Source organism: Bacillus rossius, chromosome 12 (genome assembly GCF_032445375.1).
Source record: "Bacillus rossius redtenbacheri isolate Brsri chromosome 12, Brsri_v3, whole genome shotgun sequence".
In the NCBI taxonomy this organism is placed as follows: domain Eukaryota; kingdom Metazoa; phylum Arthropoda; class Insecta; order Phasmatodea; family Bacillidae; genus Bacillus; species Bacillus rossius.
The window spans coordinates 17,998,809-18,010,933 of NC_086339.1; the positions used below are offsets into that span (position 1 = coordinate 17,998,809).

The window sequence follows — 12,125 nt, forward strand, 5'->3', positions numbered from 1 at the left end:
ATTTTTTAAAAATTTTTTTTATTTCAAAAAATTGGGAGCTTTAGAATTTTCTGAATATGTCTCTTATATCCCCCAATCATTTGATACAGTGTTTCTGTGGACAGTGAAAGGTATGTCTCTTATTCCCCCTGATAGGGTAATAAGAGACACCGGTTTTTATAAACTTTCAAAAAAATAATTTCACAGTAAATTGTTAATGTAAAAATTTCAAAATAATTGAGAAAGATTCACTTAGTTTGTTGAGTATGATATAATTTTATTGAAGACATAAGACTAAAATAAATCTAATATAATTTTTTTTTGTCTCTTATTACCCTTGTGTCTCGTTTTACCCCGGCTTCCCCTATTTAATTTTAATGTAATAACGTGTGTGGAATGACAGCTTAATGTTATTCATCGGATGGACATGATATTAACATTCAACATGAAAAATTCTGTTCTGGTCGCCAGGCCTGCCGATTCTCTTCCTGCTGCCGTGGGTGGGTGTGCGGATCTGGCTGGACGACCACTTGTGCTGGATCACCAACGACACCGCGCCGTACATCTCGCTCATGATCGAGGTGCCCATCACGCTGTCCGTCATGGTGAGGGCCGTCAGTGCCTTGCTTTGGATCCCGCTTGCATTAGCCCAGGAAATATATATAAGTCAAAATTTAAACTTTTGTTTGTGCTTATGGTTTTTCCTGTCAAGTTAAAATTTTTTGAATGAATATGCGGTGTTCCAAAATGATCTTTCCAACTTTGCTAGTGTGCAAGTCAGAAATGGGAATAGATTGAAAGTTGGAGTTTGCATCGTAATGTTAACACACTGTAATGCCTACAGGCATAAGGACAGGGTGGGACGCCATAGCATGGCAAGGATTGCGAACGGGTATTTGTAACACAACAAGTTTGAAACAATAATAAAGTTTTAATAAAACTTAACAAAAATAAATAACAAGGTAATCATTTACGTAACAAATAAACCAAGTGCTTAACACACACAGCAAAAGAGAACGAGCCATTATCAAGGCTACAAAAAAGGTGAGATTTTACGCCGGCGCATCGTGGTACAAAACATGCGCGGTAGACGCATTGAAACTGCCAAATTACAAGATTGTCAAAAATGCAGGGAAAAACCACTGCCTTATGCACATTACGTGCGTTACAAAAGTAAGTTGCATTATCTGAAAATGAATAATTACGTTACGTTTTACGTACATCGACGACTCGGGGGAGAACAGTTACAAACAAGTGAAGTTAAATTAAATTAATTTACATGATTTCCAAAAGTAATTTTCCAGGTGGCGATCGAAAAGGAATTTAGACAAAACACACAAAATTCAATAAACGTTTACATTATGGCAAGGGCCACCGCCTTACTCTAACTTACATTTTCTTTCCCCCGAGGTCGCGCACGTCGTACAAAGTTAAAGTCTAACTGACTGACTACATGCTGGCTAACAATTACTCGAGCTCTCACAAGAGACTAAAATAGGTCTGACGAGCTAGTTGATACTAGAAGAACAAGAAGAACAAGCCCGAATAAATTGAAAACGTCTGTTTATATAACATATGTGCCGCGCAGTGCGCATGCGCCGAACGGAGGAGGAGAGGGGAGGCGAGAAGCAAACAGGCATACACTAGGAGGGGGAAGGAAGAAGGGGACGACGAGCCGCCGCCCGCGCAGACGTGCGGTGTTTGAAAGAAGCGGCGATCCTAACGCTTCAACACAACTAAAGTTTTGTTCTATATAAAACAAAGTTGGAAAGATCGTTTTGGAACATCCTGTATATTTGTATATTTGTATATTTGTATATTTGTATATTTGTATATGTGTATATGTGTAAAAATGTGTGTGTATATAAATAAAATTGTTGTGGCCAGGGGATTCGTAGCGGAAGTGTTAATGAAGTTATTGGGCGCCACCGTGTCTAGGGGAGACTCTAAACACGAGGCATGGCATCGCCACGTTGGGGACGTGACTCGTTTCCCCCATCCGTGCCTCGACCAAAACCACCGAAACCTGGCCCGCTCTCAGGGTCGGGCACGCTGTGCTAACACTCACGTGGGCTCTTACTGCGTCCCACGTGCCGGTAGTCAGTGGCGGTAGTCAGTCGCAAACTCGCACGTGGTCAGGTGAATAGGAAAGAATATGAAACAAGCGAAGCTGGTTTTTATTACACTATATTTACATGACACGTTCCTCATACAATAATTACGATTGTGCGTTAAGCTGGACTCACAGTCACCCGCACGTTCGTCAAATACTTTTTCATTTTAATGCTGCCAACAGACAAAATGAAAATTATCTTGTATAGATATATTATATTGAAAACCATGAGAGTTAAGCACTTAATAAATAATTAAATTTTTTTACTCTGATATTTATTAAAATATTATCAGTTAATAATATGTTCAAACGTATGTTAATAACGTTTAATGGAAGCAGCTAAACAACTAAATATACTTAAAAACATTATAAGACAGTAAAGGTCGCCAGCAATTGGTTGCTTGCCAATATTTTAGAGGTTATTTCATTTGTCCGTCGAAAGTTAAAGCTTGGTATGGTTTTGACGGACGGATGGAATTTTTTGGGCCATCTGATTGGCTGCAGGTCACGTGATTGATGGACGGATGAGACGGATTATTGTGAGTTCATCTTAATTTAAAAAAAAAAACTGCCACATCCCCGAGGTAGGCTCCAGGGGTAAACTAGCAATGATCTGGAGTGAAGTCCCCGGAGTGTTGTGAGAGGATTACGCCCATCCCTAGTCACCATCACCATCATCATCATCAATCATCATCAACTTCATCCATCATCATCAATCAATCATCATCCATGAATCATCATCATCAATCAATCATCCATCAATCACCATCTATCAATCATCATCATCAATCATCATAAATATCATCATATTTAATAACATCCTGGTTTTTTCTTCTACAGATCAACACTGCTTTCTTCGTGAACATAGTGCGAGTGCTGCTTCACAAGATCAAGGCCACCTTCATGGAGAAGCCTCAAACATTCAGGTTTCTGACCTTCAATAACAACATAATTAAGTAGGCTACTACCACAGATGTTCCAAGTGGCTAAACGCCAGATACAGCTCTCTGTTCCAGCTAAATGTGTTACTTTTTCGACATGTACTTCAGCAAACATCCAGACTTTGACAGCTGAATATCAAGATATATTTAACAAAAACAAACACAGTTTCATGTGGCACCAGTAAGCCATCAAGAGGGATAGCGGTGGGTGGGAAGGGAGGGGGGGGGGGGCGGCAAAATCATCCCTGGAGCCCAGACACCAGGACGGCTCAGAATTAAATTTCGAGAATTTTTTTTTAGTAGGATTAAAATTACAAGTCAATTTTTAATAGAATTCACAGGCAAGCTTACAAAAAAAATTGTGATATGCACAGATTACATGTTCAGTTTTCAGTTATGGCCACAGTAATATTAACTGTCTTTAGATATTTTTTTTTAATAGTGGGATTTTAAAATTGTACATTAAATAATAGGGAGGAGCACGACAGGGCCTTAGTTTTTCTCGATGGCGCTAAAGAGCACCCCACTAGCTAATGGTGTATCAATTATTATTTTGTTAAATTCTGAATGTCACCTGTCAAATTAGTAACACCTTATCGTGAACACAGTATATATTTATGTAGAGTTGGGGGAGAGTATCTCAGAACTATGTATGTGACTTTAGTGTGTAATTTTCATATTATGATGACAACCAAACCTAATTTTATTTGATAGTTAAATTTCTCATGTCCTTGCTTAAAATTATAGTACAAAAATATCCGTAAGCATTCATACCTGTGCTGGTAATGCTTTTGACATTTGATCGTGTACTGAGGCATGAATGAACTTAAATCATGCCGATTAATAATTTACGATGCTGGATGTTTTGCACTTATTTATATCCAGCCAATCCCTCCAGACACATCTTTGTCAAATACGAGTCAAATGGAAATAGGAACAAGATTTATACAGGCTAAAAAATAAGTAAATCTTGATTTCTGAAATGTTAATGATTTTAGATGCAAGCTTATTTAATTTTCATCTCGTTAATGAGGTCATTAGACAGATAAACACTACAAACATCAAGGAAACTGGGGAGTATTTGGTTATCTCATATTGTGTTAAAAACCATTCCTGAATTTTCCAGGAGTGACAATAGGGAACCTCGGGAAAACCAAAATCGGGAAGGATGTGTCGAAACCTAAATTCATCCTTAACACAAGCCCAACTTTTAACATTGCACCACCTCACTTGGTCAAACATTAAATAAATCCTTTTTAAATGTTTCACCTTTCCGTTATAAACAGTATGTATGTTGTGCTTTTTTTTTTCTAATTTACATTATGGTAATTTTTTTGTGTTTGACCCTAGAATTATTTTTTGGTGTACTCTATCAGGGTGTCTACAAATTAATGGTAAACCAATTTCAGGATATTTGCATAGGTACCCCTTTTCAAAAAGTTTTTTTTTTTTTTTTTATCAAAGGGTGATTTATATGACCAAAACGTAACATGAGCAAATATAATAAGAAATTTTCAACAATTTGCGGGAATGTGCCGATTTTTGAGTCGGAAAACTAAAACCTTTACAGAGATGATTTCTTCATGATTTGAAAAGTCTCCATTAATTTATATTTAACGTGCGACTGTAAACTTAAGTGAGGGTCAAAAAATAAAATGTAAGTTCCCAAAAGCTGCTGGAAATCAAAGTTTTGCGGCTTCCAGCACCGTTGCTGCTTACTTGGGGACGGTTTTTGGAGACCAGTCCTTCGGTTTCCTCTCTTGCCCGCGACTCCGGTGACCGGCAGACACCCTGTCTTGTTGCGCAGGAAGTGGGCCAAGTCGACACTGGTGCTGGTGCCACTGTTCGGGGTCCATTACATCGTCTTCCTGGGCATGACGTGGGTCCCGACCACTCACGTCAACCCAGTGGCCGAGGCGGTGTGGCTGTTCAGCGACCAGACCTTCTCTGCCTTCCAGGTCAGTCGCAGCCAGAGGATTTCCAACTTTTTAACTGTCAGCAGTTCAACAAAGCTCCTGCACTTAACTATTTCAGGCCTTGTACTAAATCAAAAAATTTTTTTTTTCCTTAAGGAGCCACTCTAATAAAACGAGACATCATTTTTGGCTTCACGCCGCCTAATGTAACAATTTGGCCTCCAATTATAATACTCTGAAGAATAAAAGTGCTCCTATAATAACAGAAACTGATTAAATGTCAAATGTTACAAATCATGATTATGGGCCTGTTACAGCTTTTTTTTTTTTGTTATATTTCTTTAGGTGCGTTATTCAAAAATGATAACAGTGAATTTTTATGATGTGTGCGCGCCATGCAACAAAATTTTCACAGAATGGGAAGCAAAAAAAAAAAAGCTACATAAAAAATAAATATTATATGTGCTTTAAAATCTTATACTTTAATAGTGATGGATATTGTGTTTATAAACTTTTTCCAGTTAATTTATATAAGTGAGTTCATGTTCCTGTGTATAATTTGTTTGAATTATTAATTAAAATTTAGCTCTATTATTATACTTAGTTAAATAATTATTTTTATACACATGTTTATATTAATATTGAAAAAAGTATTTTTTTTTTAATTTGATTGAATTTTTACTTTACCCACTGTATTTATAATATCACTCCTGTCCTTTATTTTATTTCTATTAATTATTTGCATGCAAAATTACACCAAGTAAGTACAACTTTTAATGCACGTACATAAGTACACGCACCCATTTTATTTTTACTCCAAAAACTAGCAGGGTGGTGATTGTGTGTGCAGGGATTTGTCGTTGCCATCCTGTACTTTTTCCTCAACGGCGAGGTGAAGTACGAAGTGAACAAGAAGTGGCAGAGCATCCGGAGGAGAAAATCGCGTTGCAGGAATCTCAGCGTCCACGGAACGTACTGTACTACCGCCTCGAGTGCTTCCCTCAACAGCCTCAAGTGGGGTACGTACCGCAAGAAACAACGGTTACGTTAAGAACGAACAAACGATCAAATTAATTAGAACTTGGAGTCTTGGTGACATTAGGGTGACGAAACATTGATGGAATGAATGGGTGAACAAAACCTGGAGAAAATCCTCCGGTTTACTGCAATTTGTCTGTCACATTTCCCACTTACCTAAAATCCTGGTTTGAATTTATCGGGAATCAGTGGTGGACATAGCTTCGAATTCAGGGTAGGGCAGATGGCGGGAGATGTCAGTTGGTTAGATAGGAAGTCGGTAATTTTGAAAAATAATAAATACCCTGTTTAAAAATATTTCTAATGTTTTGAATTGTCACTGTCAAAAACATAATTTAATTTTATTTATTTAAAAGTACAGTAGAACCTTGATTATCCGTGAACCGATTAACCTGGCAATCGGTTAACCAGGTTCTCAATTAAAAAATAAACATTTTTTTTTAGGAGGAGGGGGGGGACCAAGCCCGAGAAGTGTAATTACACGTACCTATGCATATCAAATTATTATACATATAATTCATATTTTTCATTGAAACTGTGTCTTTTAGGTCATTACAAATAAATCCATTCAAACACATTTCTAAAAATTAATAATTATTGTTTGTAATACTTGTACATTTGTTTTGTAAAATATTACGAAATTTTGCTGTGTTGTATAACCTAAATACATTTGAATTCAATTATCCATGATTTTATCTTATCCGTGCTACCCCCCACCCCTCCAATTAACCCTGTATATCAAGGTGCTAATGTATGAACAGAAATTTAAAAAAAAAAAATTACACACAGTACAGTAGCATTCAAATTGTAAAATAATAAAATTTACAAAAAAAATTGAACAGATTTTATAAGTGTCTTAGTGGATTGGGTTTTTATATTTTATTTCTAGGGGAGTTAAGCAGGTTGGGGGAGGGAGGGGGATGATTGGTCTCGGCACCCCTCCCATAGGACCACCACTGCCCGAACTGACTTGGTGGTAGGCGAGTCTTCAGACAGGCAGACAAAACAAGGATATGGATTAAATTAAACTAATTTAATGTCCCCGAAACTTTGTGAATAATTATCTGTGGTTCACATTTCCTCAATAGATAGCAGTGCTTGCGTGCTTCCTAAATTGCATAAATTTATATATAACTAATTTTTATTTCATGAAAGATCTAGTCATTCATATATTCAATTGTAGGTACACTGAATTTAAAAAAAAATCACTTATTTTTAGGCACACGTCAATACATTTTTTAAATGCTTATGCATGCAGTTTTTTTTAACTGAAATCAAAGTTAAAATGCAATATTTGCTGTCTTTTCACTTTCTATGCCGCACCTTCAGATCTTTGGTGTATTGTACAGTTAGTTTACAATCACTACACATTTACATTTCCAAAATGAAAATAACTTAAAAAATAATAATTGCTGGTCTTGTATATGACTAACCTTTAAAATTTAGCCCTATTAGAAAAATTAAAATCCTAATATTGAAGAAATGTCCTCTCACAGATTGTAAAATGCATATAACTATAAAAATAATCATAGTAATAACACTCAAAACATGGTTTCTGAAATATGCCATACCTCTAAAAAGGGCTTAAGAAGCTGTTAGGTGATGTCATGAGGTGGTAAAAACAAAATTTTGTCATGCTGTAGAGAATGATTCTATCCAGGAGGTACAACTGGAGGTAACAAGTGAATAAAACATTTAATATTTATTCTGGCAGTCCTTTTGAAGACACCAATTTGTGCTTTCATTCTCATATTTGCAGGAAACAGTCGTGTGAGTCAGCCAGCACAGACTACGAATGACAAGAAAGTTTCTCCATTCTATCCTCAACTCACAGAGACCACTAGGTTAAACAGCTTCGGCAATGTAAGTTTGCAATGTCTCGTGAATGGTTAATGATGATCTCGTGCCTTTGCAACAAAGGAAAATGTCTTCAGATCTCGTCATCCCTGGGGCAATGAAACAAGAGTAGAGCATTGACCATGAATGGATAGGGAAACTTAAGTACCTGAGAAAACCTACTGGCTCATTACAACGTCCACCCATAGAAATTAAACGTTTTTCAGAGTGTACTAATTTTTTTTTTTTAGACTTTGCTTTATGAATGACCTTTTTTTTATTTGCTTGAAAAGGGTCTGTCTTGATTCTCCTGAAATATTTTGGTATTTGAACCTATCAAAACATTCATTATAAGTTATAATTTCTCTGCCTACATGCAAATTTGGCTAATGCTGCAAAACAGAGCCAAAAAATCTGTGATGATTCAACGTGATTATATAAATAACATGGCAAAAGTGTCTTTGTGTTTATGACTCGTCGATATAGAGACCATTAAGAGATGGACAAAGACTCTACAAATCAGGGCGTTTGGGAAAATAATCCGCCACAGCATATTGTTAGGAACCGTCCCAGCTTGGAGTGATTTCGTGAAATTTTGGAAAACCAAAAATTATGACTGATGGACTGGGATTCTCACCTGGGTCCAACATTTTGCAATTGTGCCAACTCACTCGGTTTTCATTGTTTTTGAGTTATACTTCTCACAGTTGCACTTCAGCTGGTGCGTAGTCTGCAAGTGTGTTCAACTATTCCGTGGTTACAATTTAAAACCACAAACAAGTGTACTACTGATTTGACAGTTACTTTTGTTTCAAATGTTTATAAATAAGTGTATTTTAAGTGATTCCCTGAAAGAACAGTATTTAGTTTTAATGAAAATTAGCATTAGTAGAGACCTGCAAAATTCGCGGTTTCGATGGCCTTCAAGATAGACTGCACGTACCCCTGTACACTCGGGCTAATAACTCAAGTTCATTAGCTGCCGACTTGTAAGTCGTCTCAGCTGGTTTGTCTGTGATTGGATCCTTCTTTGGTTGAGGGTTTATAACTGGTTAAGATTCGTCCAGATGAACAGTAAGCCAATAGCAAAATTATCTAAGAGGTTGTTACGGTGTCCAACGTTGCGGCGACACTTGTTACGGGGGCACTCGTTGCGGGGGCCGTAGTCTTGAGGCCTTACTTAAGGCGCTCGAGTTTGAAGTCGGAGATCGCAGAAGGGAGTACCAACTAAATGCAGTGAGAAGTACTATCCCTAGGCAAAAAAGAATGACCTGGATAATAATTGAAAGCATCACTGCCTGTTTACTATTTAAAACAAACAAATAATAAAAGTGAAGTTAATGGAGGCGTGGCAAACGCCTCAATATCCCCCCCTTAAAAAAAACTAATTTAACACCAAAAACAAAAAAAAAATTTAGGTAGCTTCGAACCACTATAAGGCGAGAAAACGGGGAAGCACTCAAAACACGCCATTCAAGCAACTAACCTCAAAGAAAAGCAAGAAGAAAAAGCACACAGTGGGAAAAAACACGCGAAGAAAAACACATGAGAGAGACAAAGAAAAACACTAATTAAGACCAAACAATGCTTTGTGCCACTTTCCCGTTTACTCGTTAACAAACAGCAACACATTTCTTACTAGGAGGTAGTGACAGTAATCCACCTCTGAGACACGTAAGGCGCAATAAGAAACCTACTCAGCAGCATTAGCCCTATACTTAAGTCGAGCAGCCACCCAAAAAGAAAACAAAAATTTAAAACCCCAAAAAAACTAACCAATACGACGATAAAAAAAACTTCTAGACCTCAAGTCAAACCCGACAGTCACGAGCGAAATGCCCTAAACGCCCACACCTAAAACACGTACCTCCCTTCTTAACTTTATTTGACCCTCGCGAACTTTCACTGCTTTTGCCCACCGCGCCTTGCATTAATTGCTTTTTGAACTGGAAGCTGGTAAAACAAACGTTTTCCACCGCCACTGCCCACTTTAATAAATCTGACAACTTATGTGGCTTGTTCACGTAACACGACTCATGACGCACCTGTGGACAAACATTTTCAAGAACAAGACTAACCCATTCCTCCTCAGTCTTACTCACTCCTAGTGCCTTCGCATAATCCAAAATCTCCTGCACAAAATGCAAGACGGTTTCATTTAGCTCCTGAAATCTATAAACTTTACTCATAATTAATTGCTCACGAACCCGCCGAGGACAAAGCTTATTCCACAGCGCCTCCTTACAATCAACCCAGGACATATGACTCTTATAACCCTCAATGACTATATCGTAAGCTAAGCCTGTGCAACGCGAAGCAACAGCCAAAATTAAATCACTCTCATTGGAAAAATAATTTGCGTTAGCTAGCTTGTCCACGGCCATGCAAAACTCTAAAATATCCTCTACATTTGCTGACTGCAGTTTCGGAACATTTTCTAGTGATCGCAAAGCAAACTTATTTTTTAGGAAATTTGTACTAAACGAGCCAGACCCACTCGCTTCTGCCTGTTCCGTTTGCCACGAAACTCTTTCTCCTTTCAAATGCGCCACAAACTTCTGTCTTAAAACATCTATGCTTTCGTCCGCACTGTGCTCGACTGACGCAGCCCTTAAATTAGTCATTATCTCCTCTATGTAATTTATATATCCAAGCCAATGCCATACTGGTGATATAAAAAATCAATAAGTATCTTAAACACCGAAAACTACCGCGTCTGCGACTCTGACCAGCAGAGTGGCGCAGTTTTGAGGCCTTACTTAAGGCGCTCGAGTTTGAAGTCGGAGATCGCAGAAGGGAGTACCAACTAAATGCAGTGAGAAGTACTATCCCTAGGCAAAAAAGAATGACCTGGATAATAATTGAAAGCATCACTGCCTGTTTACTATTTAATTTTCCCGCTTGGCATTGGCTTGGTACATTGAATACAGAACCATTTACACAAATCTGCAGATCTAGATCTCGCATTATAGAAAAAGACATCTAATGTAATCACTCATTACAACCACCATATTACGGGTAATTTTACAAACATTAAGAAAGCATTAGTTTTCCCTAACAGGTCCGTTGATTACAATCCTGGATGACGTAATTGTCTATAAATGTTGTTTAGGCACATTCCCAATATTTTGGTCCAACCGGTCTCTAGTTATGACGTAATTATGCGAGTCTAACATCCCGCACCACAGCAGTGTTAAGTCTGGCTTGCAGTTTACGTAATTTCTCACGTAGCGTAAAAGAAAAAAAGAAGTAGAGTTTAATTCGCCACATTACGATTCAAGATGCTAGCAAGATATGAATTTGAGTTTATGATCACTCAAGTCTCTCTGCTTATTGTTTCCTTGAAAAACCAACCCGGTCTCTGGTTGTTAATAACGGTTGCGTCGAGGCTTACTTGTAGTCTCGCAGCATGGTGGACGATAACCCGGGCTGGGCACTGGTCGATGCGTAGGTGAATGGAACAGCCTTTCCATATTTGCAGCGGCGCAACACGCCTGCACCCGCGAGGCGAAGTCGACTCCACCAGCCACCAGCACCGTCTCTCCGCTCGCCAGCCGCAGACCGTCCGCAGGTTAACGCCTCACCATGACGTCATAAGGCTCAGCGCGCCGCGCGGTGTTGGCTCGCGGAAACACACACACGCGCAGCGCCGCGAATGTCCGTAATGCTTTTGTTTTAATCAAGCTTCAGGGCGAGAACGAACCAAGTGCCAAACAATCTATCATAACATGTGATATAATTAATACCAAATCAAAAGGACGTTAAAACAAACAAATAATAAAAGTGAAGTTAATGGAGGCGTGGCAAACGCCTCAGTCTCTGATATTTACTGATTGAATTGTAATGCGTGCTCGGGTTTTATGGGCGCCACCGTGCCACGTGCACGGACCGATGTGAGACTCTTTCTCAGGGTCGTGACGTCGCTCATGTGAGGCGTGATTTTAATTTCCCCCTGAATACACCTAGCACGAATCCCTGCTCGCTCTCAGCATCGGGCACGCTATTATTTACGCAGTGGGCTCTCAGGCGTCCCACACGCCGTCACACTCCACGTGGTTAAACAGATTTAAATAAGAAAATAATACATTTGATTTACACACCTGATTTATTCGGCGAATGCACTTACACGATTGAAACTGTTTAAAACGCCCGCGGCACGAATCGGTTTAGGTGCGAAGACCCCCACGTGGTCACATCTTACATTACGTATTACAAAAGAGAAAAGACCGTTGCTGGTCGTAAGACAATTAGTTATACAGTCCCCCGACCGAGAGGAGCTCCGAGGACGAAAAGAAAACAATT

The 12,125-nt window shown here is 38.6% G+C and overlaps 1 protein-coding gene across 2 annotated transcripts in view; it reads left to right on the top strand.

The window, feature by feature from the left end:
- Positions 1–12,125, top strand: part of LOC134537637 (secretin receptor-like) — a 159,228-nt gene that overhangs the window by 144,456 nt on the left and 2,647 nt on the right. For both annotated transcript variants that reach the window (XM_063378302.1, XM_063378301.1), the window contains exons 9-13: positions 451–584; positions 2,933–3,018; positions 4,841–4,991; positions 5,800–5,968; positions 7,747–7,850. In XM_063378302.1, coding sequence (XP_063234372.1) covers positions 451–584; positions 2,933–3,018; positions 4,841–4,991; positions 5,800–5,968; positions 7,747–7,850 — 644 coding nt within the window. The remainder of the gene's footprint in view (positions 1–450; positions 585–2,932; positions 3,019–4,840; positions 4,992–5,799; positions 5,969–7,746; positions 7,851–12,125) is intronic.